Source organism: Melitaea cinxia, chromosome 19 (assembly GCF_905220565.1).
Source record: "Melitaea cinxia chromosome 19, ilMelCinx1.1, whole genome shotgun sequence".
Classification (NCBI taxonomy): domain Eukaryota; kingdom Metazoa; phylum Arthropoda; class Insecta; order Lepidoptera; family Nymphalidae; genus Melitaea; species Melitaea cinxia.
The window spans coordinates 10,528,672-10,555,576 of NC_059412.1; the positions used below are offsets into that span (position 1 = coordinate 10,528,672).

The 26,905-nt window shown below is 35.8% G+C and overlaps 1 protein-coding gene across 1 annotated transcript; it reads right to left on the reverse strand.

Annotated features, from left to right (window-relative positions):
• LOC123662747 lies at positions 1-26,215 on the reverse strand. The gene is made up of 16 exons (XM_045597546.1): positions 26,164-26,215; positions 25,271-25,324; positions 20,049-20,233; positions 19,481-19,656; positions 18,526-19,060; positions 17,423-17,570; positions 16,867-17,011; positions 16,508-16,616; positions 15,793-15,872; positions 5,244-5,341; positions 4,551-4,668; positions 3,905-4,143; positions 3,190-3,354; positions 2,536-2,614; positions 1,592-1,670; positions 1-316 (listed from the first exon to the last, which is right to left on the reverse strand). The coding sequence occupies exons 1-16, from the start codon at positions 26,213-26,215 to the stop codon at positions 173-175; spliced, it is 2,406 nt and encodes an 801-aa protein (XP_045453502.1). The 3' UTR covers positions 1-172.
• Positions 26,216-26,905: the final 690 nt, after the last annotated feature.

Below are 26,905 nucleotides of genomic sequence, written 5' to 3' on the forward strand. Positions count from 1 at the left end.
AAGGTAATATAACTCAATAAGGATAATGATAGGTATTATTTAGACTAAAATTTTAGAGCATAACAAGATTATTGGGGGACATGTTGTTTTCGTGAGGTTCCTATTGAGGTTAATGAATCTTGTTTACTCCAAATTTCTAAAGATAATCAACAAATCAATTTGACTACATTTATTAAGTTTTAGCGTTATCTCTAATACGTTGTATTTCGCTCTTGATCGCTGATATGAGCGGTAGCGCTGGATCGTTGGGAGCGAGTCGCCCTTCAGCGGCTATTAGTGCTGTGTTTACCACCGGCGCTGGTAGTCTTTGAGATGACTGTAAAATTAATAGGAATGATTATTTAAGGTACACAACAAAGCCACGAAAGCAATATCTAGTTAAATGTCTTATCCACGAAAGTAATATCAAATTAAAGACATGCCAAAAGGTTTATTTACGAAAATAGCATTAATTTAAAATGGCCAAACTAGACATTTTATCTAATATCTTGAACACTCAAAATATTTTACTTAATTTTGCTACTAATTTTACGTTACAAGATCTAGCTGTAGTCGTGAATATGTATACATTTAATGTCAGTATTATGTCATAATGAAGTCATACCTAATGACATAATCTCAAAATGAGTATGGTCATCTATATGTCACATGTACGTAATTGTTATATGACCTACCAATGCTATTAACCCAAAGAAGAAGAAGACGACCTACCAATGACGTCATATGAAAGTCGTGTGTTCACTGGGTAGTTAAATGTAGGTAAAATGTAGGTAACATTAGCATTTATTTATATGAACACTTTATCCTACAAATTTATCACGCCTGGTATTTTGAAATTTACGATATATTAATTTATAAATCAACAAAATAAGTAGAATCTCGTATAATAAAAAGTGTTCATAGGTATGTAGAGAGAAAGTATAAAAACTTATATTTACATAAACAAGGTATAATCTCTAGTGTGATGGTGCGTGTGCCGTGTTGACGGCGCATAGATACTGACGGTCACGAGTTCGATTCCCACTCGGAGTGGATATTCGTGTCTATACAAATATTCATGTTTGCTTGTTAGTCCTTGTGGGTCTGCCCACCGTGCCTCGGAGAGCACGTTAAGCTATCGGTCCCGCTAGTTATTATGTACACCAGATAGCGATCGCTACTCATAGTAGGGAATATATCCGTCAACCCGCATTTGAGCAGCGTGGTGGATTAAGGTCTGATCTTTCTCCTAGATGTGGAAAGAGGCCTATGCCCAGCAGTGGGATATTACAGGCTGAAGCGAAGGTACAACTAAAATATTTACTTATTTATATGTTTTTTTTTTTCTTTTTTAATAATTATGTAAGTTTATCATATCGTTGTTTTTATCTATTTATAATTGATTTTTACTCCTTAATTTGTTCACACCTTAACCGCTGCTACTGTATCGTGTCCAGTACCCAAAGGTTATCTGCAAGAAATCGCTATTTAGCGATAAGATCGCCTTTGTACATCTTGTATTGTATCTTTCTTTATATGTGTCTGTATTTCGGTGTACATTAAGAATAAATAAATAAATAAATAAATAATAATAATAATCTGTCGGACTCACGAGCGCGAGCCGGGCGCCGGGCGACGCGACCGCCGTGCGCGGCCGCCACGCGCCAACTGCCGGAGCAACAGTTGCGCGGCTGTGGCGCAACTGTTGCTTACTACTCTTTTATTTAGTTAATCTATTTAACTGAGGTAGGGCACAGGAATTTCCTGCTCAAAATATGGAGCAGCCCGACTGGGGTAGTACCTCGACCACAGATCACAGCTGAATAATACTGTTTTCAAGCAGTGTTGTTCCTGTTGGTGAGTAAGGTGACCAGAGCTCCTGGGATTGGGGATTGGGTCGGCAACGCGCTTGCGATGCTTCTGGTGTTGCCGGCGTCTATAAGCTACGGCAATCGCTTACCATCAGGTGAGCCGTACGCTTGTTTGCCGACCTAGTGACATAAAAATAAAATTTTTACCTTTAAAGTAAACGCACGCTTGACTTCGAGATTAAGCTAGTGAATGCGTGCTGAGAACGTTACGATCAGTGTGATCGGATGAGACGAACGGAGCAAGAGAGAGGTGCGAGCACACATTTTCTTTATCTCTTTCTCTCATAGCAGTTTCGTATATGTGTAGGCCTATTGTGCAGATCTTTACTTCAGTCGTGTGGTCTAAAGCACACTGGTTTTATTCATTTATTGTACACCACAATTACATTGAAAAAATGAAACATAAGTATTATATATAATAATTATTAATATTAAATATATTTAATGTAACTGGCTAGGAAAGAAAAAGAGAAAGAAAATGTGTGGTCGCATCTGTCTCTCTAGCTCCATTCGCCTCGCTCGTAAAGAAATTTTACTACAAAACGAAATTGCTGGAAAACATTCTAGTAATATTATCGTTTTCGAATTTCATTTTTGAATATAAGGTACTGTTTTAACAATAAAGTAAACGAAATTTAAATTTATTTGATGTTTCTATACCAAAAATTTTTTAAGCAATTCTCACCCGGGCCCCGCAGAGTGAGGAATGGCCCTCGGAGTTCCTCCCACACGTACGTTGTCGTTACGAGCTTGAGTCACCGGCACTTCAACAATTATTTAATAATACGTAAGACCACATGAGTAACGTCGATAAATATATTCTAGAATTAAGGTTACGGTTAAGAGTCTTTATTTCAAATTAAGGATGAATAACTTATTTAAAATTCGACTTTCCTTATGTCTCGAGACGAAGATAGTAGAAAGAAACGTATATTTCTCATTCATGACTAGGCTAGTCAAAGTAGCTGCCGTGGTTTGGGTATTTGTGCAGTTCTTATGGGTCTCCCACCAGTCTCAGGTAGGCAATATATTCGCCAACCATGGCTTTTCTTAAACGGGGAAAGAGCCCTATGCCCAGTGGTGGGATATTAGTAGTCAGTAGTAGTTAGTAGTCAAACTTGTTGACCCAAAAGACGCTTTGTCTTACGAAATGAGAAACGCACGAAGTGCAAATAATGTTGCGTTTTTTGAAAATTTTCAGTTTTAAGCGTTATTTTCTCAAATTTTCAATAGCAACAAGATCAGAAATTTTCGAACTGTGTGCTTAGCCACACATTTAGCAACTCATATTTATTTTTATATACATTAAATGACAGAAAATAATACACGTATATCTCACCCGTCTTTTCCTTATCACTTCTGTCAATAGTAAATGTGTCGTTGGAGTTGCCAGAAGCACTGCCAAAGAGTGTGAAGGCATCGTCCATTAGCTCGTTGAACCGCCTCCTCATCCTGGATGATGAAGGTTCCTTGCGAGATGTCGCGGGACTGGAGGGTTTGGATGCTGGAGAGAACACTAGTAATGTTGTAATAATCTAAGATTTTAAGAACCTCCTTGGACCTCTCTTAGAGATGTAATGTTTTACATGTTTATGTCACTAATCGATAATCGTAAGTATTAAAGATACTTTACAAGTATACGTAAATATTAAATTTTTCTAATTTTATTTTTAACTATAAAAATTAATGGTGTTAAGGGAACCAAAATGGAATAAATATTGAAATTGGCCGAGACAGTTTTAATTTTGGTATTTAATTTATAATGATTTCAATGATGGTTAATTTATAGGTTATTAAAAAATATTTCAAATTTAAGCAAAACAATGAAAACTAGAATGCAAATAAGTTAATTTGTCACAACCCGGTACCGCAGTGGAAACGAAAGAATTTTCAGGAAGTAGAAGGTTACAGGTTAATACGAACGAAAAAAAACTTCATGAAATGTACTAAACTGTTGGGCAAAGTTTGGATAGATTTAAAAAACGCCTTCCAATAGGGGAAAGCCAGTGTGATGATATAGTTATTCTAGGTCTATACAATGTGGAAAAATTTACCATCCTTTATCCTCTGGCAGTGCAAATCCCACACCAAAGGCCCAATAACTCCAGGGTCTTTGTCAATACTGCCTAGCCTCACCAACTGTGAAGGCATCTGTCTTCTTGGCACTACACTGGTCTGGCCTTGGCTGGTCTGCCGAGTTTTAGTTATAGGGCTAGGTTGCGGAGAGTCTATGTCTAAATGTCTCACAGAAACCGGTTCTAAGATTTTAGAGAGCGGTTCCACGATGTTTCCCCTGCAATTTTTTTTTTTTCTATTAATAGATAATTTTGCTTATTACCTTTTAGTTATTAATATACTAACATACTTAAAATGTATTATTTACATTAAAATTTTTACAAAAAACACCTGTTTTTTCTAGACAACAGAGCAAAAAAAATTCTGTTAAAACTTTTCTATAACGAAATATCTGCCTATGTACCACACACCACACACACACACACACACACATAAAATATAATATATTTCTGTTTTAAAAGTAATCTCTTCAATATTTTTCATGATAGCTAAGCAATAATCAGATCAGTAGAATTACTAATAGTACAAAAAAATTTCAAGACCCTAAATATACTTGCATTTAAATTTGGCCCCAAGATCTGACTAAAATAGCTAAACTAGATACTCATTATAGATATTAGTTACCTGGGGAAGGCACTGACTGAAGGCATAGAGAGGTAGGAATTAGGTGTTGGAGGAGATCTCTGACCACTGTCTGAGCTGTCTACACCCGCTGCTTCAAGTAAGCTGTCCGTTGTTCCCACTGGAATATAGAAAAAAGTCCCTATATAGTCTAAAATTTCTAGAAAATTATATTTTCTTCTTTCATGTACAAAAAGGGCGACAAACAAGCATACGACTCTCCTAATATTAAGCGATTACCGTAGCCTGTAGACATCTGGAGCACCGGAAGCATCGCAAGCACGTTACGACGGTAACGTGTAGAAGTTCTGGTTACTCATCACAGGATCACAAGACTTGAGAGCAGTGTTATTTGTCGAGGTACTTCCCGGGCTGCTCCAAATTTTGAGCAGGATTTATCCTGCTTTGCCTCAATGTCTAAGCTAGGTTTGGAAATTATCTATCATACCAAACAATTAAACATAAATAGTTTTCTTTTATAGGATAACAAATTTTTCAAGGAAAGCTTACGAAAAATTACGAGAATATAATTCTTCTATCATTATGAATAGTAAAAACCCCTTCTTTTTTATTTTACTTCTATTTTGTAAACCTTCAGCCTATCGTAGTCCACTGCTGGACATAACACTCCTCATGTTCATTTTGTAAATCGTGGGAAATTAATTGTGTTATCATTGCCTATGATAAATTCGGTACCTCGTTTTTTCTGTGGCATCCTTAAAGCATGCGGTTTCTTCTGCCGCCTTCTAAGAGCAGCCGCTACTTCTGATACTCCAGAAGATGATGTTGATGATCTGCTTAATTATAAATAGTGTGTAATTATTATTAATATTATCGATAATAATAACGATAGAAGGAAAGAGATCTATAGCATTGATAAAAAATGTTACAATAATCCGTATTTATTTCGAAGACGTACGGGATATTTAACTATACAGATCATCATCATTACAGCCTATACAGTCCACTGCTCGACATAGGCCTCCACAAGTTTACGCCCAAAATAACGTGAACTCATGTGTTTTGCCCATAGTCACCACGCTGGGCAGGTGGGTTGATGACCGCAGTACTGGCTTTGTCGCACCAAAGACGCTGCTGCCCGTCTTCGGCCTGTGTATTCCAAAGCCAGCAGTTGGATGGCTATTCCGCCATCGGTCGGCTTCTTAAGTTCCAAGATGGTTGTGGAACCTTGTTATCCCTTAGTCGCCTCTTACGACACCCACGGGAAGAGAGGGGGTGGCTAAATTCTTTAGTGCCGTAGCCACACAGCAACTATACAGATGTCTAGATAAAAAAAATAACCAACAATTTATAATGCCATCTTCTATTCCAATTAGCTTTGCTTAAAGAGTTTGCTTAGAGAATGAGTATGTAACTATTAAATAGTGGTATTAATTTGTAGCGTCCTTGTTTGACTCTACACACTTTTTCTTGTTAATATGAAATAAACCCGAATCACAATTAATTAATTAATCAATTTATTGATCCTTGATGATGATCAAATGACCCGGTGTGCGAGCACGCGCGATCGCCTTGATGGATCGAAAACGTACTGAATAATTATTATATTAATAGCCAATTTATTTAATAAATTCGCTGATTCGCAAATGTACGACTTGGTTCGTACATGCTCCCACACCGAAAAGTTAGTAGTGATGAGATGATACAAGGTGATTTCAATTTGTTCTTAACCTACACTTGTTAGTAAGAAAAAAAAAAAACTAATTATCTAAATAGAATTAAATTTAACACTATTTATTTAACACTATCGTCACTCGCACTACACACACACTGTTGGTCAATAACCGTTGTGGAGGAGGGCGGCCGCCGCCGCGCTGCCGCCGGCCGCGGGGTGGCCAGCGTCGGCCGCTCCGTGCGCTCCGCCGCCGCCTGCGCCGACCGCCTGCGGAGGATCTTGCGCGATCCCCAAATAGCTGCCCCGACGATAGCCACGGCAACGATGATGTAGGTTGCCGTATAATGATGAATGTCGTGGCTACTAATGCTGTCATACAACGGAACAGTCTGCTTCATCTCTTCGATTTGCTCCTGCAGCTGAATTAGCCGCTTCGAATGCTCGCTGACGTCGTCTTTGTCGCTTGCGTTAGTAGCGCCGAGGGTCGGAACCGATATATTAAAAAAGTAGTTTATCGGAGATAAGTTTGGAGCAATAATATCGGCTTTGAAGTGCAAAGTACTCATTTCTTGTTTATGAGTATACACAGTGAAGTCCTTGAACTTCAGTATACATCCGTCATTTATTGTCAATAAGCCAGAATACAATAACGGTAACGATGAAACTTGATCGTCGCATAGTAATTTTACGTTCTGTTGTTTACAATAAAAATAAAAGTAAGTATTCACTTGATTTAATTCATGCCACTGTGATTGGCACGGTTCCTCATAAATTCTGCATCTTCCGGTGGCTGCATCCCTTTCACAAAGACTTTCATCGTCCTTCAGGGTGTACACCGGAGACTTGGTCTTACATAAAAGAGTGCCTGACTCTTGCTGCAGACACGATTTTAATTCACTTTCAGTTATAGGCAACAGAGCCTCTTTCTGTAAATTAATAGCTAGGAAACTAGATACGGGTTTTATATGAATCATGATGTTATTATTTACTAAACGTGGTACGGCGATGATTTTATGAATTTCGTAGGTATCTCGGTGAACTAGAGGTATTTTAGTTTCAAATAATAGGTAGTTTGTTGACATTCTAGCTTTTACCTTTAATAAATGATAAATATTAGGTAAACTTATGTTCTCAAAAGGTAGTGAGTGATAAGTCTTTCGATATTTTAGTTGAAATAGTGTTTAGTTCTTGGCGTAGTTGATCAGGTGTCAGGAGGTGTAAGCTGAGCTGGCCGTTATAAATGTTAGTCATAGTGGCTAGTAGGATATTCTGTATGTCCTTGAGATGAGATAATATGTTGTTGGCTATTATTGCGGAGAGAATAAAGTCGTTATTTTTAAAGCTTTCCTTTTTGACGGCGTATAATTGTTGTTCTACTTGATTTAATCGTTGGTTGATGAGCTTGTGTTGCTTGTTCATAACGTTCTCCGTGCGTTTCAATACATTTAACTCGGCTTCGACAATTGAGGTCTGGTTCTTCCAGAGTGCGGCGAGATGCTCTTGATTGTGCTTGATGAGTTGAATGTCTTGCTCATATTTTTCAGCGAAATTACTATCCAAAATTCCGAATAAAGAGTTTGCTAAATTACCTACTCCGTTTATTATTCCTCGTCGCGTGCGCACAGTATGCTTATTCATCATAACATTATTATAATGATTTAATTGTTCATAACCGTGATGTAATTGTAACATGATCGCTGCACATTGTGAATGCTCTTGTTCACTATTACAAATGTTTTGTAAATAATCTAAGTACTTGCTTAATGTTAATGACCCCTCCCAGTAGGGATTCATGTCGTAGTAGACGACTAGGCGCCACTCGTCTTTGATTAGAGACATTTTTGTTATCTTGTCGAAGTACAAACTTTGATTATTTCTAAGCGGCATAATATTAAACGAGCCTTCTGATCTTGATATAAATGTCATTATAAAAAATAAAATTGTAAGCACCAATTTCGAAAAGCTATAAGTATTTTTCTTGCTTGTTTTGGTAACGTGATATACTTGCTTAACGTCATCTTGGTTTACATTTGATTTTTGTTCATTAACTGGTAATATTGATAGTTTAACGACCGGACGTTTCATGAGGCCGTTTTTTGTTTTTAGGGTAACAACCCTTACGTAACCGTCGTTTCCAGGGTGTAGCTGCAGGGCGCGGCCGAGCAGCCACCTCCCGGCCGGCAAGTTGGTGTCTTGAATGAGCACTATGTCGTTGACCTTGATATTCTCTTGTGGTAGCCTCCACTTGCTGCGGACTGATAGTTGCGTAAGATATTCTAAGCGCCATTTTTTCCAGATGTCATCGAACAATCTTTGCGTTAGGTGCCAACGAGTACGTAAGTCAGTTTCGGTGTTGTAAAATGCTAAATGAGGTCCGCTAGTTAAAAAATGAGATGGTGTTAGGCAATTTAAGTCGTCAGGGTCTTCGGTCATTGCACATAAAGGTCTTTGATTAATACAAGCTTCGAGCTGAGAGAGTAATGTTGAGTATTCCTCAAATGTAAGTCTTTGTTCGCCTATCACTCGTTTTATATGATATTTGAGACTCTTGACCGCAGCTTCCCATAGACCACCTGCTGACGGCCAAGAAGGGGCATTAAAATGCCACTTAATCCCCATTCGCGTGATTTCATCGATGAATTTTGTGTTTTGGAAGGTACTTAATATTTGTTGGTATTCTTCTTGTAAGACCTTGTTTGCTCCGATAAACGTAGTACCTTGGTCACTGTACATATTTTTCGGCACCCCTCGTCTAGCAATCATGCGGCGCAAAGCAGCTAAAAATGATGACGTTGTTAAATCTGACACCAACTCTAAATGTACAGCTTTAGTAACCATACAGACGAATACAGCCACGTAGCCCTTTGTGGTTAGAATACCTCGGCCCTTGTTGGCCTTAACAAACACGTGACCTGTATAATCTACCCCTGTATGATAGAATGGCCGCGATGGATTGACCCTTGCTGTAGGTAAATCGCCCATAATTTGATAGTGCTGACTCGGAGTGTGCTTTCTGCACTTTACACATTGAAAAATACGCTTTTTCGTGGCTTTGAGTCCTCCTACCAACCAATACTTTTGTCGAATAAACCCGGAAGTAAACTTGGCGCCACCGTGATAGGTGAGTTCATGACACTGGTCGATAATTAATTCTGATAAACGACTATTTTTGGGTATGATAATGGGGTGTTTCATATCTAGGTTAATATTCGCGTGTTTTAGACGTCCCCCCACCCTTAAAATTTTATCCTCATCAAGTATAGGGTGGAGCATACAAATCTTGCTTTTTGATGATACATTATTTCCTTTCTGTATATCACGTAATTCTTGAATAAAATATTCTTGCTGACACTGTTGAATGATTTTTATGTTGGCTTGCTTTATTTCACTTAACGTTAAGTATTTCTTGTTTTCACGTTTATTATTAATAAATCTATAGACCCAGGCTAATATTCTCGCAATCTTGCTTAACGACCTAAATTTAAAAAGTAATGATGTTATAATATTTTCATATTGATTATGAATTACAGTTGCTACGATCTTTTTAGTTCTTTTGGCTTCTTGACATGTAAAAAATGTTATTTTAGTATTAAATTGATCTTTAGTTTTATGCGTTTTTAACCAAGTCGGCCCGTTCCACCATAATTTATGATCTCTTAATTGTAACGCTGTTAAACCACGGCTAGCACAGTCTGCGGGGTTCTCCTCCGACTTAACGTAATTCCAGCTGTTGGGCGGTACTACTTCGATAATCTGCTTTACTCTATTTGCCACAAATGGTTTCCAGCGCTCAGGTACACCGTTAATCCATCCTAAAACTACCATAGAATCAACCCAGCAGTAGTAATTAATTTGGTATGTCTCAAGGCAACTTTTTATTTTTGACAATAACTTTATGAGTAATAAGGCACCGCATAACTCAAGTTTCGGTAAAGTAAGTTTATTATTTACAGGAACTAATCTTGATTTTCCTGCTATCATAGTTACCGATGTCTGTTCATGTGTTGCCTTGCAGTAAACAACGCAAGCGTAACATTTTGTTGACGCATCTGAAAATCCGTGGAGTTCGATGACATTATTCTTTATTGTTCCTAACCACCTAGGTATATAAAATTTATTTATATTTTCTAAGTCAATTTTCATACTTTCCCACTCTTTCAATATATTTTCCGGTAAAGGTTCGTCCCATTTTAATTGCAGTTGCCATACTTGTTGAAATAACAGTTTTATTTTAGTTGAAATTGGAGATAGCCAGCCCAGTGGGTCAAATAATTTTGATATATTTGAAAGTAAAATACGTTTTGTAGGGTTTTTCGTCGTGAAGTCTAATTTTGAGGTAAATGTAAATTGATCTTGCTGTGGGTCCCAACTCAGGCCTAACGTTTTTGATGACTCGGTGTTTTTAAAGTCATAATTTATTTGTTCTGTATTACTATATTTATTTGGGAGTATATCTTGGTTATTGGCCTTCCATTTTCGTAAATTAAACCCCCCTGACTTTAAAATCGAAATAATGTCGTTTATTAAACGCTTTGCTGATTCAATAGAATGACATCCGTAGACTAAATCGTCCATGTAAAATGATGATTCAATAACTTTCGGCGCGGAACTCTCCTGGTAATTCTGTCTCTCATCTTGAGCTAAACGTCGAAGTGTCATCATCGCCAGAAACGGCGCGGCCTTGGTGCCGTATGTCACTGTCTTTAATTGAAAAATATTCATTTTGTCTAACGGCGATTCTCTCCAAATGATCTTTTGATATTTTTGGTCATCTGGATGTAACCAAACCATTCTAAACATTTTTTCAATATCCGCAGTAAACCCATATCTAAATTGTCTCCACTTGATAAGAAGACTCTGTAGATCTTGTTGTAAATTAGGACCTCTTTCCATCAAGTCATTTAAACTCAAACCGGAAGTGGAAGGCGCGGAAGCATTAAAAACCACCCGTAACTTAGTTGTGGTTGATGCATCTCGAATAACACAATGGTGCGGTAGGTAAAAATCGGATGAATCGGAATTATTTGAGTGTATCATATGACCTAATTGCTTGTATTCGTTTATAAATAATTTATACTCTCGTGCTATATTTATATTTTTAACAAACTTTCTTTCTAACTGTTTAAACTGTGCAATGGCCTTTGATTTTGACTGGCCTAATTTATTTTCTATTTCATTTTTAAGGGGGAGGCGCACTTGGTACTTGCCATCCGCCTGACGTATAGTACTTTTATTATAAAAATCAATGACCTGCTGGTCGGCAAGTGATATAGTAGATGTCTTTGAGATATTTTCTGCTTGCCAAAATTGACAGATATCGTCGAAGTTATGTACAATTATGTTACATTTAAAACTCTTTTTTACGCAGCCACTCAAAATCCAACCTAAACGCGTTTTTTGAGCCATCGGTAGAGTGGGCCCCGCCTTATAAATTCCGTCTAATAGTAAGTTACTAAAAACATCTACTCCAAGTAAAAGGTCTACCGGTCTTCTCATATTGAAGTAAGGATCCGCTAAAGGCAAATTTTCTAATGCGGGCCACTCTGGTTTAGGAAAGCTGTAGGAAGGCAGATTCTTTATTAAAGTTCTCATGATATACGCATCTGTTTCGAAGGAAAAGTCTTCTTGATTAGACCTACACTTGATTTTAATAATTCCCTTACAATTGCTCTCCTTTTCACCTATTCCAGTTATAGTTCCCTTGCAATGTTTGCGTGGTAAACCTAAAATGTGAGCTATTCTCTCTGATATGAGAGTAGTCTCAGACCCCTGATCTAGTAAGGCTCGAATGTTATGGTATGTACCGTCCCGAGCTTGTACCTGTACCATGGCTGTTGCCAACAGGATTTCAGGGTCTTTGTAATTTACCGAAACATGTGTATTACCTACGTCCGATTTCGAAATCTTCGACTCTGTATTTTTCGACGTATATACTTTATTGCAAAATACGTCATGCAAAATTGTATTATGATTACCATCGCATTCTCGACAACGCGATTCAGAATAACAATTTTTGCCTTCGTGATCATAAAGACAATTTTTGCATAAATTTTTGTCTATAATAAATTTTCGTTTCATATGATTAGGCAACTCTAGAAACTTTGTGCAATAATATAAGCCATGTTCGCGATTTGAACAAAAGTGACACGGTAATTTTGCCGTATGTGCAGGTTTTTGAACTCTGTTACTTGAAACCTTTGATTGTGTAAAGTAGGTGGGTTTCTTGTAATTTAAGCGATTTTCTGTTGGTGAATTATTATAATATGTATTTTTGAAACTAGACTTCGCTGTCGGGTTTTCTTGCTTTTTTCGTGAAGTCTCAAGAGCCGTAAATTTAGTTTCTAGGTAATTTAGAAAATCTTTTAAAATAGGTAATTCCTTTGGTTGTTTTAACGATGATATGTATTCGTTGTAAGTATCGGCATCTAGTTTTTGGCTTAAAATATGTACTAGTAAAGGGTCCCATGAACTTATGTCCACACCCAGGTTTTTTATAGCATTTAGCGACTCCAGTGACGTATCGTGGATTTTCTTGATATGTCCGAACGACGGTTGTTGCGACACTGAAATATTCATCAAAGTATTGATGTGTGACGTAAAAATAAGCTTTTTATTGTTATATCTATTATTGAGTATCTCCCAGCAGGTAACGTAATTATCTGAGCTTATTTGTAAATGTTGAACTAAACGCTCGGCTTCTCCTCGGAGCTTACCCTTTAAAAACTGCATCTTTTGCGCGTATGATAGAGATGCGTTTGTGTGGATAGTTTCAGTGAAAAGATCCTTGAACGATGTCCACTGCTGGAAGCTTCCGCTAAAAATAGGCAATTCCATCTGCGGAGTTGATTTCTCCCTATGACACATAGACCTCATTTTCCTATTAATAGCCCTTTTCATGTCTTCGTACAATTTTTCATAATGATAGAAAGCCGCATCGTATTCCTGATTTTTCCCCTCTAGTTCACTATCTATTTCAAGATGTAAAGTATCTATAGCCGACCACCGGGATTGTAACGTTTTTAATAAATCGTCAAACTCCCATTTATCTAACTCCGTATCTAAGTTAATACTAGCTACCTTTCTCTGAAGCGCCCTGAAGTTGCTCGCTTGCTTTCTTAGCAACTCATCGGTCCTGCTATTGACGCCCTGTGCCCTGAAAGTTACCTGATGTGCTTCAGACTCGTGCGCGCTGTCCGTCCTTGCTGCTGTCGACGAGGCGCGCGTGGGCGGCTGCGGCGGCCCGGCGCCAGCCAGTGCAGTCGCTGGCCGCAGCAGCGGAGTGCCCGGTTTGGCGTCACGTGGTTGATAATTCACGATGACGGACCTGACATGCTCGTAGCGTTCCCTAGTTGTGTCCAATTGCTCGGTCACAAAATAATCATGCGACTTGTCACTATAGCCACATAATTTAAGGTGGTTGTTTTGAAATTCCTCCCAATACTTATCTAGCGTTTCAAGTCTCCTCCTGATGTAATCACCGGTCTTGCGTTCCGGCCCGTCTTTCTTGAAATTGCTGTAGAGCTGCTCAATAGCTCCAATCAACTGCTGCTGTGTTGATAGAAGATCTTCCATGTTTACTTAAATTGATATGCTAAAAATTCTTCGATAAAAAATAGTCTGTAATCTAATATCCACAGTTCACTTCACGAAATGTCAGTTTTTTCTCGAAGGACCATAAAAGCTCGAAGGACCATAAAAGCTCGAAGGACCATAAAAGGACCATAATACGACCATAAAAGGATGTAGCGTCCTTGTTTGACTCTACACACTTTTTCTTGTTAATATGAAATAAACCCGAATCACAATTAATTAATTAATCAATTTATTGATCCTTGATGATGATCAAATGACCCGGTGTGCGAGCACGCGCGATCGCCTTGATGGATCGAAAACGTACTGAATAATTATTATATTAATAGCCAATTTATTTAATAAATTCGCTGATTCGCAAATGTACGACTTGGTTCGTACATAATTAATTAAAAAAAGTGAAAAAGTATCGACTAAATCTACAATATATAAATAAATAATTGTATTAGCTTGCAAACGAAAATAAAAAAAAACCGACTTCAATTATATCGACAAGTAATACAACGTAAGTAGACGAATATATAGTCAAGTAAATATGTACTATCAAAGACTACTCAAAAAGTACTTATATCAGATATCGATCAAATTTAAATGAGTCTATATGAGAAGATTAAAGTAAGATTCATCAAAATCAGTAAACCCAGTGAAAAGTTATAAGATTTAATACAACGCAGGTCGACGAAAAAATAGTCAAATAAATACGTATTATTAGACATAAATTTAAAAGTACTAGTCTTATCTCAATTAAATTTAAATGGGACCACACGACACGCAACACCTTTCAATTAAACAAAATTCATCGAAATCGGTCCACCCAGTCAAAAGTTCTGATGTAACATGCATTAAATAATTGTGTTTGCTCGCAAACGAAAAAAAAACCGACTTCAATTACATCGACAAGTAATACAACGTAGATCGACGAAAAAATAGTCAAGCAACTACGCGTTATTAAAGATTACTCAAAAAGTAGTTATCAGATCTCGATAAAATTTATATGTGACCACATGATAAACATCAGCTTTCGATTAAATTAAAAATTATCAAAATCGGTACACCCAGTAAAAAGTTATTACGGATTTTCGAGAGTTTCCCTCGATTCCTCTGGGATCCCATCATCAAATCCTAGTTTCCTTATCACGGTATTAAACTAGGGATATCCCCTTTCCAACAAAAAAAGAATTATCAAGATCGGTACATCCAGTAGAAAGTTATGCGGTATAATACAACGTAGGTCGACGAAAAAAGCGTCAAGTAAAAACACATTATTAGATATAACTCGAAAAGTAGTTGTTAGATCTCAAATAAATTTAAATGGGACCAATTGGCACACACCACCTTTCGATTAAAACAAAATTTGTCGAAATCGGTCCACACGGGCAAAAGTTCTGATGTAACATACATAAAAAAAAAAAAAAAAAAAAAAAAAAAAATACAGTCGAATTGAGAACCTCCTCCTTTTTTGGAAGTCGGTTAAAAAATACCATAGAATTAAGAACAGGAGAAATAATTGTGTTTTGCAAACAAAGAAAAACTAAAGTAGACGAAAAAATAGTCAAGTAAATACGCATTATCAAAGATTAATCCAAAAGTTGTAATCAGATCTCGATGAAATTTAAATGTGACCACATGATAAATATCGGCTTTCGATAAATTAAAAATCATTAAAATCGGTACACCCAGTAAAAAGTTATGCGGATTTTCGAGAGTTTCCATCGATTTCTCTGGGATCCCATCATCAAAGCCTGGTTTCCTTATATGGTACCAAACTAGGGATATCTCATTTCCAACAAAAAAAGAATCGAATCAAAATCGGTTCATAAACGACGGAGTTATCCTCGAACATACATTAAAAAAAAAACAATAAATCGAAATTGTCGAATAATCGAAAAACAATAAAATGAAAATAATCGAATTAAGTAACCTTCTCCTTTTTTTGAAGTCAGTTAAAAAGAAGGAGCTCTTTTGGAAGTCGGTTAAAAATAAACTAATAAGCCTGTCTATAGTTTAAATATATATTACCCTGAAGCACTTCCGGTCCTATAAATGGGCAGCAGAACGCTGCTTGGTCTCGTTCTGCTCGGAGACACAACGCTTACCAACTATAAAAAAGACCGGACATTTGCAATCTAAAGAAGCTTTGGCAAGCTCGCCTCTGCTTTACTCAAATCCTAAAAATTTTGGGTTCAGAAGCACCTGAAGATTAAATTCTAATTTTCAGCTATTTACACGTAAAATAGAAAATGGTTAAGTCATCATTATCATCATCATCAATTCAGCCTATCACAGTCCACTGCTGGACATAGGCCTCCACAAGTTCACGCCAAAGATGGCGTGAACTCATGTGTTTTGCCCATAGTCACCACGTTGGGCAGGCGGGTTGGTGACCACAGGGCTGGCTTTGTCGCACCGAAGACGCTGCTGCCCGTCTTCGGCCTGTGTATTTCAAAGACAGTAGTTGGATGGTTACCCCGCCATCGGTCAGCTTTTTAAGTTCCAAGGTGGTAGTGGAACTGTCTTATCCCTTAGTTGCCTCTTACGAGACCAACGGGAAGAGAGGGGGTGGCTATATTCTTTACTACCGTAGCCACATAGCGAAATGGTTAATTAAGTAAAATTAGTATTCAGCTTGGCTACCCTATTATTGCATTTTAAGGTAACTATTTCAGAAAGTTCAAATTCACGCATTATATAGAAAAACTTTCTCAACTTTAACATTAGGATAAAATCAGACTACCTTAGCATCTTTGTCGTCGTTTATCTGCTTCATTTGATTACGTTCCGTTTCTCTAATAATTTCATTTCTGTATGCTCGTAAGGACGCTGCCGATTTCTTGGATTTCTTTCTGTAACACAGAATTGTTAAAAGTTAAGTACGAACGAAAGTTAAAATGAGATTAATTGACATCTACAAAAGAGTATCGCTAAGGACTTTAATTGATTAAAGGGAATATAAACTAGAAGTAGCGACTTAAAAATAATTATTTGAGCAAAAAGTTCAGAATTATACCAATTTTTAGCATCCTGAAATTGCAATATTGCATGTATTTTTATCTTTGCATATACGTATTAGTTACAGGATTTTTAATGGTTAACCTGTGAGCAAAGCAGAGCAGCAACACCAGAGCCAGTATGAGTAGTAGGGCGGCCACCCCCCCTACAGCCAGGGCCCAAAGTTCTACCCCTTGCACAGCGGCACTGGATGAGCCCTCCAGTCCCTCGGCCGCCTTCAGGTACGCTGCTGAAGGGGACGGGTTTTGAAACTAATTGTCGTGCGTTTAATTATTATCACATATTATCAACTACATCTAACTTTTTTAGTAACTAATAATAAAAATGTATGTAAATGATGAAGATTTCAGTGTAATCTTTGTTGAAAATACCAAAAATTTTGAAAAAAGTTACAACGAAACCTGTACCAGCATTGAGATTTAAGTTGGTGGTGTAGCTAGTGAAATCGGTGTAGCTAGTGCAATCGATGTATCTAGTGTATTCGATGCAGTTTAGTGTGACTAGTGTAGCTAGTGCGGCCGGTGCCGGGGCGACTCTCATTCGGCCTTGATGGTGACGAACGACAGCCACCTCCACGTCCCTCACCGGCACTGGGTGTGTAGTGCGACTAGTGTAGCTGGTGAGGGTAGTGGTGACTCACGTTCGGCCTTGGTGGTGACGACGGCGCCAAGCTCACGCGCCACCTCCGCGTCCCTCACCAGTCGCATGTCTCGTGCGGCCACCGCGGCCGGCACGGCGCGTCCTCCCACCAGCACTACGTACACAATCTGTACGGTCCCCGCCGCTGACTGCACAGTGTAATAGTGGCCCTTGGTAATCACTTGTAACTATCAGGCCGTCAATGTTTTCAAACGTAGATCAGTTTTTTTTTTTTTTTAAATCAGCCTAAAGATACGTACAAAAACAGAAGCAGCATAATTGTTTTGCCAACCCTGCCTTCTGAAGGAAGTGAGTAAGGTAACCGAAATTCAGAAGCTTCTGAACATAGGAACATAATACTGCTAGGGAGCCGTATTACTTGACTGTAATCGTCTGTAAGGTTGTAGTACTTGAAAGACGCTAGTTGGGTTGCTCTTGGTTTTAAGATGTCCTAAAAAGGCCCTACCTCAATTAAGAATAAATACGGCAAACAACAACACGGCACATAAGATAGAATTGGGACCAAAAGTTCAAATAGAGATGTTAAGTTTAGAGTCGATTTCCTGTTACCGATTAGAATCGAGAGAACGAGAGTCGTAAGAGAGGGAGTGACTTTTCTCAAAACTTTATTGTTTACGACATTTACGTTTCTCTTATTTTATATAAAGTGTATTGAAAATGATTATGCTAGAAAAAACAGCAATAATGGAGTCCTTACAGCACTTAAAATTTTCTGCTTTTGAATATAAATATATTGTTTCAAGAACTAAGTACTATGAAAAATTATCAAAATGATGAAATTTTGCGATTTATTTTAAAAAACAAGCGATACTAATATCAATTATTTATATGCAATTCAGTCTAGACTAGCTAGCTACATATATAGGTACTAATCTGTGGTCTAGACGAAGGACAATAAATAAATTCACTATACTATAATCTTATCTCGAACTGCGAATGTCTTGATCTCGTGAACAAGACATTCGCGACTAATGTCGAAATATCGAGCTCCGTAAAATGAAAATAAACAACATCGTATATATCCCGTTTTTGAATAATTTTAGTAATAAAAATAACCATGTCAATTTAAAATCTTTTTCTTACCTCTGTTATATTCTGGATATGAACTTGAACTGGTGGTTGTTGTTCAGGTTTGATGATTTCTCTTTTAAACAAAACCGTACCATTATCAGGTTCCTCTTCAAGTGGTAAATCAATCAAATCTTCTTTATCACTCGCCTCATCTTTCACATCTCTTTTACGTACAATAACTGTAGGCGTCACTAGTACCCAAGACTTTACTTCACTTAATTCTGTTGCTTTAATTTTTGAATCTACTGCGTTCGGTGGAATATCAACAGCTAGAAACATTTCTACACCATCTAAATCACTACTTTTATTGCTTATATCCGTGACTGCAGTAGAGTTTTCCATTCTTAAAGCAGAGTTTACGGCTAAATCTTCTATCTTTATCATTGAACTTTGTATATCATAAATCTTTTGAGGAGTTTTGACAGTGTTTGTATTAATATCGTTGATTTTGTTATCTTTATTTACAACAAACGAATGCACTTCATGTTTCTTCCTAGTTGTTGGTGCGTCTAATGATTTAATTATACCTAGATGTCGTTCTTGTTGTCTGAAAAAGTTATGTTTTTATTCCTGAACAATTTATCAGGTTCATTATTTATTTATTTTTGACAAATTATTATTTTGTAGAAATTTTCAATAAATTTCAATTAAAACAAAAAAAAATAGTATGCTTTAGATCATATGACTAAAGTAAAACTTCTTTAGCAATAGGCCTGCACAATAGGCCTGCACGGTGTCTTAGATATACGAAACGTAACTGGCTACGAGAGAAAGAGGAAAACAAAATGAGTGCTCCAACTCTCTCAGTTGCTCCGTTCGCATCACTTGGTCACACTTTTCGTAACGCCTTCGTCACGCATTCACCAGCTTACTCACCAAGTCAAGCGTGCGTAAAGAAGTTTTACTTAGAAAACAAGATACGTATGGTTTTAGCTGGATTTGGATAGATGGATTTAATATAACTTACCGCAGAAATGCTTTTTGGTATAATCTCGCAAGTCTAAGTTGCAAACTGTCGGGAGTGGAGCCTTGTATAACAGTTAGGAGCCAGTAGCGTCTGTCCTCTGGGATTTCAGTTTCCAAACTGTCTGGTGTCACTTCGCAATTCAGTATACACTCCCCGCTTGATTTGTCTGTCACCGCCTAGTTATAAAATAGATTTATGTCCTTAGTCATTTAAGAAAATATCTACATCTTGAAGCATTTCAAGCACGTTTTTGTTCAAATATTCGTCATTGGTCACGATTTTTGTTCTGGTTTCCTGTTCGTGCCTCGGAACAGGAACGCTCTAGGTCCCGGTCTTTATCGTAAAAAATCGTGCAAATATAAAACATACTATGTCAGGTATATGTAAAGTACTTGGATATTTTTTTATTACAGCTTCAATTCCATGCGTAAGTACGACGTTTTAAAGGCTAGCGCATTGCTCTATTACTGAATTTTGTAAACAGACTAGTATACGTTGTAATAAGTACTTTCAAAGAATAGATTTATTTTCGTGCATTATATATGTACAAAAATGGGTATGTAGATACTTGTGGCGGGTATGAATCCAAGTACACAGTAGCGAGTACAGTGGTAGTCCGGACGATCGGCGTACTCGGAGTCGCGGTCGGTTCTGAAAAGTCGGGCGGAGGAGGTCCATCACCAGATCCAGTCCAGAAGAAATCCTCAAGTCGCGGCGTACGCGCGTGTTGATCGGGAGAAACCAACAAGTACACTAGAGAAAGAATAAAATCTTGACTCTTCTTTCAGCGCAAATCAATTTTTGAGAGCTTTATCTCAAAATCATTTCATACCATGTTTTAAATGAAGAATCGATTACGTATCCTTTTACTTCTTGCTTGAAATGAATATAATATGTATGTATGAATTAAGAAATATGATAATTTCGAAATTATGAATGTTTGTTTGGATCGTATAAATTATAATCGATAATTGATTGATTTCTTTGATAGTTTTCAGTTGAGCCAAATTAAGCTCTTTTGAGTTGACGGTTGAGACTTTGAGTTGAAAGAATTGCAATTAGATATATTAACGTTGTCCTAGTTTTGACCTGTTTGCTTCTATTATGACGGTTGATAATTCAAGAATATATGTTTTGGTTTTTAATAATGAGAATTTTTTTTCTTTAACCTACCGTTGAGTAATTTGACGAATTAAACGTATAACTTTTGTTCATAGGAGAAAAGGCCATTTATTGGACACACGATTGCCATGCGGCAATCGGCAGAAAAGAACATTCTCGACTTTTCTTCTGCGCAAGTAGGTGTCGCTAGTAGTTGCTACTAAAATAATCAAGGAGTAAGTCGACTAAAATAGTCATAGTGTGTACTAAGCAAGATAGTAATGGGCAGTAGCATATCCTTACTGCCCACACGCTGCGCACACTGCGCCTACCCATGAGCCTGCTTCCAAGCGTTGTGAATAAGTATTTGCTCTACGAATCCCATGCCCCACTTCCGATAGTCCTATTTTTTCTGGCTACGGTAGTGATTTTCTACACAGAACGCTTTGAAGGTCGATACGTAAGTATATCGTACGCTTATAATCGTCTTCTTGCAAACGAAAAAAAACGACTTCAATTACATGTACCAGTAGTACAACGTAGATCGACAAAAAAATAGTCAAATGAATACGCATTACTTGCGATTACTCAAAAAGTACTTGTCAGATCTAAATTAAATTTAAATGTGACCACATGAAACGAGTCATCTCGATAAAAAAAAATCATCGAAATCGGTTCCAATAAAATACAGTCGAATTGATAACCTCTTCCTTTGTCGAAGTCGATTAAAAAGTAGACATAACATGGTTGTAAGATGATGACTCTAGGTAGATCTTAAAGTTAGTTTTGATACATTAATTTACTTTTAACCATCTTTTTAATTACGAGTTGTCATGTTAACTACTCGGTAGTTGGCCCATAAATGTGCAATAAATTAAATACTTAATTTATTGGAATTCATAAAAGGCGAGGGGAAGGGTATAAGAAACGCTAACGTAATGACAAGATGGTAAACATCAGGGAATCACGTGATGTCCCGAATAATGGGGGCCTACAGTTTATTGGCATGTCTATAAGCTACTGCAACTTTTGACTTACTAACGGTATAAGTTATTATAGACAGCGGATAACATATTATAATATATGAGTTTAATAAGAACAGCCAATTCAGACAAACACGAAGTAATGAATTTAGACTCACAACATTACATACATGTCGATAAACAGGATGGTGTTTAAGTGTTTAAAAATCAATGAACGTATAAAAATAATACACCGAAAATTGTGTCAAACGTCAAATACAAAATGAGAAAAAATCTATTTTTTTAAATTCCAATTTAAAAGTGGATAGATATGTTACAACCTGTAAACAAAGATTTACTTTTTAATAATAATTTATTACTTTTGAAATGTGTCCTTATGTACAAGTGCCACATATTATTATAAATAATTATAGATATCATTATTATTATTACATAGTATAAAACAAAATCGCTTCCCGCTGTCTGTATGCTTAGATCTTTAAAACTACGCAACGGATTTTGATAAGGTTTTCTTTGGTAAGTAGAGTGATTCCAGATGAAAGTTTATATGTGTAAAACATGCATAATATAGTAGAGGAATACCAATAGTTTTTGCAACCGTACGAAGCCGGGGCGGTCGCTAATCAAGTAATATAAAATAAGTAATAATAACTGTGTATAACTGTCTGCAATTTAAATAAGTAGTTGTTTAATAGTTTCTGATTCAAATTTTTGTATTACTTTTTTTTTTTTTTTTTTTAAATTACGATATATGATAATATCATATTTGGCTCGCCAAGTTCGCGCCAAACATTCCGGTTTTCCGCAATCCTCATCTAGCCGCCATCGCTAATTTTACGTAGATCGTTAGTCTAAGAACTTGGAGAGGCCTATGTCCAGCAGTGGAATAGGATGGGCTGAAGTGTGTGTGTGTTATCTGATTAAATAAATAAAAAAAAAATTTTTTGACGTATCTACAAAATACTTGCATATAGTCAGCACTCTTATGCCTTAAGCCACTGTATCGAATGGATTTACTCGGCACCAGCCGGTACCAACTACGATCCGATTAAAAGAAAATGTATTTCCTTAATAAAACAATACGTATGTTTCGTCCTCACCGGAAATTTCCGTAACATTCCTACTTTTATAATATGTTATAAGCTGATTGAAGTGAGCTCTCTAATTTTCTTTTATTTTGAAATTTAATTGTTTAAAATATGATTAAAATACTAAATTATTTTTTGCACCACACTTCGAGTATTAATGTGGATAGTAATTTAATTCTAAAAGTTTTAGTAGACTCATACTCATATAAGGCAAACAAAACGTTTTGAACGCTATACCCCATTTTTGTATATAGTAAAAAAAAATATATAGGACTAGCTAATTTTAACTATTGTAATGATGCCTAAAGCCGAGTGACAAATAACGAAAAGGACAAGTGTTTACTCTTTACTTTAAGACTACTTTAAAGAATTTAAAAAATCATATAAAAGAAAACTAAAATATTATAATCGATATATGTAACATCAATTACACAATAGGAAGAAAATAAATGTTATCAAAATCATAAATTTTTTAAATTAAATAATTTATAATTATGTAACGTTTAACAGCGAGCATCAAAACGCGTTGTTATAATAATATACTTAACGTAAAAAATAATAGGCGTTTTAAAAGTAGCGTGTCATTATAACGTATTATTAATATATAGCTGTGGTGATTTGCGAACACTTCTTTACACCTACCCCACCCACCCCAGCCTGCAAAATAATGATATTTGTAATTAAAAAAATACTAATCGATATATTTTCAATAGCTCAATTCAACTACGTTGTCCTTTTAAATTGCTCACCTTAAACTATTCAATTAAAAATCAATAACGTCGTTGAAAAAAATTCATTTAACAATATTTTTCAAACTCCTATCTTTTGATGTATACAATATTTTAAATTGCTCAAAATGTTAAAGAGCTGCTCAAATTACATTTATAATTGCTCAAGTACAGTTTGGAACAGCTCCACTTTCCTTAATTTTTAAATATTAGTGAGCAATTTAAAAGGACAACGTAGTTGAATCGAGCTATTGAAAATCTAACGATTAGTATCTTTTTTATTAGAAATATCACTATTTTGCAGGCTGGGGTGGGGTAGGTCATCTTTCCTATAATGCCCTAATTTTAAGACGGCTCAATACAGGTTATAAATATTACAGAACAGGTACCTACTTATTTATTTTATATCAAAACCAGAATATTTTAATTAGTTTATTATTATTAAAGACATGTTTATAACTAAAGAAATCATACTTATTTAGATATATCGTATACTTATTTGGGTAATCAATCCACGTGTAATACGTGTTTTCGGATAATAAGCAAGATTATAAATCAACGAAATGTACTTGAAATTTTATAAAACAGGTAGGTTTGTAGGTGATTTCCTGTCCATAACCGGGTTTTGCACAATCGAATAAACATCCATATAAAAGTTTAATTCGGCGGTTACATGCGGGTACCAGCAGCCTTTTGTTGAAAAGCGGATGGATGACAACGCACTGGCGCGCGCGCAACGACCCGTTAAGAGTGATTTTAATAGATTTATCACTAGTACTAGTAAACAACGTAATGAAATTAGTAATTTTTCTTTATTAGCATCAAGTTATTTACGCTTTTAATGTTTTTATTGAAATAACTAGCTGCTGCCCGCGACGTCGTCTGCGTGAACGCTATACAGCACCAAAAATACCTACGATTATACCTTTTAAAATAACATTCATTTACCCGTTTGTTCTTTACATTTCACATCTACAGAAAAATCTCATAGATGGCGCTGCTTTAAAATTGTCTTGTCTACTTATATTCATTTAATTATGTTTATCGGCTTAGTTACTTATATTGCGTGATTTTTATCGTGTGAAGCTAGCTCATACAGCATGGTTATTAACATAATAACAACAACATTCAAATATGCGTCGTTAGATTACACATTGTTACAGAATGCGTTGAGGAAATAAAGGTTCACTGCTCGTTCCCCGTAAGTGATAGCGTGATAATATGTACCCTATATGTTGAACCGACTTCTTAATAATATTCGTGCCAAATTTGAAGTAAATCCATGCGCTACTTTTTGAGTTTATCCTAGATATACATACATACAGACAAACAGACAAAACAGATAAAAATTCTAAAAACTATATTTTTGGCTTCGGTATCGATTGTAGATAGTATTCTTTTAAAAAAATATTCAATGTACAGTTTTGACTTTCCTACCATTTTATTATATGTATAGATATAATTTTTTTTTGTACATTATTATATATTTTTTAATTTTTCATTGTAATATCGTATTATGTTGTATACCTATACCTATATGTATGTACCTGTAATGATAGCTCACGGCAATAAATAAACATTAATTTAATTAATTACTACTTTGCAATTAATTGAAAAACTGAATAGGAAAATTGTAGTGAACAAACTTTGTATTTGAACAATATAATTTGTAAAAATATTATTTTACTGATATATCTTTGAAATAGATAGGTAACTATTTGGAAAAAAATTAAAAAAAATTTTGCACAAAAGTTTAGTCTTTAAGCAGACTCATACAATTATTATATGAATTTTTTAACATAACGTGGTAATTAATATCATACCATATTTAATTGATAGGTTCTTTTGTAATAGGAATAACATGCTTAATAAATTTAAGACAGTACTTACTCTTTTCGTCGTTTTCTAATTGGTTCCCATTAGCATTCGATAAAAATTTGAACACTATATTAAATGTTAAAAAGTGGACTATAAACATATTTATTGTCTTTTATTTACTAATATTATTTAATAATCATAATATAGATCCTCGATATCTGTATGAACACAAAGTAAAAATCATTGTGGTAAATCTTATGCTATAAGTAAAAAAGGTGATCAATATATTATATTAACGCGGAAATATTTTTAATATAAACATTTTTCTAATGCACCAGCCTGCTGTGTTAATTTCCTGAATACTAGCTACTGTACTCATGTACTGTAGAATTGTTAAAAACGTTGCTAGGCAACATAATTGAATCACGCGCGCATTTGTCCATTGACAATATTTTTAAGCTGCCAAAACAGCAATGGCGGACAAAGAGCATAGACTACAGATTACGCACAACTCCAATAAGAATGTTACACTAACGAACTGTTGTAGTTTTCTTATTAGAATAAATACTTATTATTTATAAGTCTTAAAACAAATAATTTCGTTTTATTATTTCTTAATATAGATATTATGTTATAATGGTTGTAAGCGATACAGATTATTGATAGAAATTATCTATGAATTTTGTGTTGCAAATCTCTGAAAGAATCAATGGTTTTTTTATTTATAATTTTAACATTATTTAAAGTAAATCGTATAAGTAAGTAACAGTAATGTATTTCTTTACCAATAATTCGTTTTTAAAATGTAATATTGGTACCTTTATAGTTTTTAATGAAAAAATAACAAAATTAAAGAACTAAAGGTTTATATAAACAGTTATAACTCTGTACGATATCCTTAACATAACAAAAACTAATCCTTCGTTTTTAGTGATCGTTATTTAAAAAAATAAACATTATGGTACCAGTTTTTATCTCGTAGTAGTAACACTGAATAACGTACCGTCGCTCCACCATTTGAGAATTGAAGCGCCGTTCAAGCGCCATTCGTGTGAGTTCGTCGTTTCCGTTCGACGGACTTTGCGACGTGTACGTGTGTGTGCGAAAGTATGAAGTGAAATCGTACTAATAGTGTGTGAAATGTTAAGTGTAAGTTTTTATTGTGCAGTAAAACCAAAATGAGTGCGAACGGATAATATAGTTTGTAAATTAAGGTCTAAAACTATAGGCAAACGTACGTACACGTAACATTTATACGAACGGTTTCAAAATGGCTGTGTTTTGAAGGACCCTTTGTCCGCTTTCGTTTGCTTCTCCAGCATGATAGTGGGATCATACACACAAAAGTTTATCTTTGAAAGGTGAGGTACATTTCTATTAGTCTTACTGACTCGAAAAGTTGAGTGGAAAATTACTGGTTCTAATTCGAATGCGGCGTCGTTTATTGCTTTCTATACAAGCGCTATGAAACCGTTCACTACGTGTTTCTAAAAACATTGAATCTAGTTTAGAATCTCTGAGGCGATACAGAGGAATTATGGTTTAGATTTAAAAAATTGCTGCTATTTTGCTTTATATCTAATTCGATTTGACTTGTTTATGAAGAGATATTGTTATGTATCAATGAAACGAGTCATATGTTACTAGCATATGACATTTTATAAAATAGCCTGGCATTTTTTTTATTCATATAAATAAAGCAATAAT

What these genes read in the sequence shown, in the direction of transcription:
- LOC123662747 (XM_045597546.1), bottom strand. Translation starts at nt 26,215, where the DNA reads ATGGTGGAGCGACGGTACGTTATTCAGTGTTACTACTACGAGATAAAA. An exon ending in CGTCACCACCAAGGCCGAAC is followed by an intron (nt 17,012 to 17,422) that starts GTGAGTCACCAC and finishes CGTCCCCTTCAG; the next exon opens with CAGCGTACCTGAAGGCGGCC. An exon ending in CTGCTCTGCTTTGCTCACAG is followed by an intron (nt 16,617 to 16,866) that starts GTTAACCATTAA and finishes TCTGTGTTACAG; the next exon opens with AAAGAAATCCAAGAAATCGG.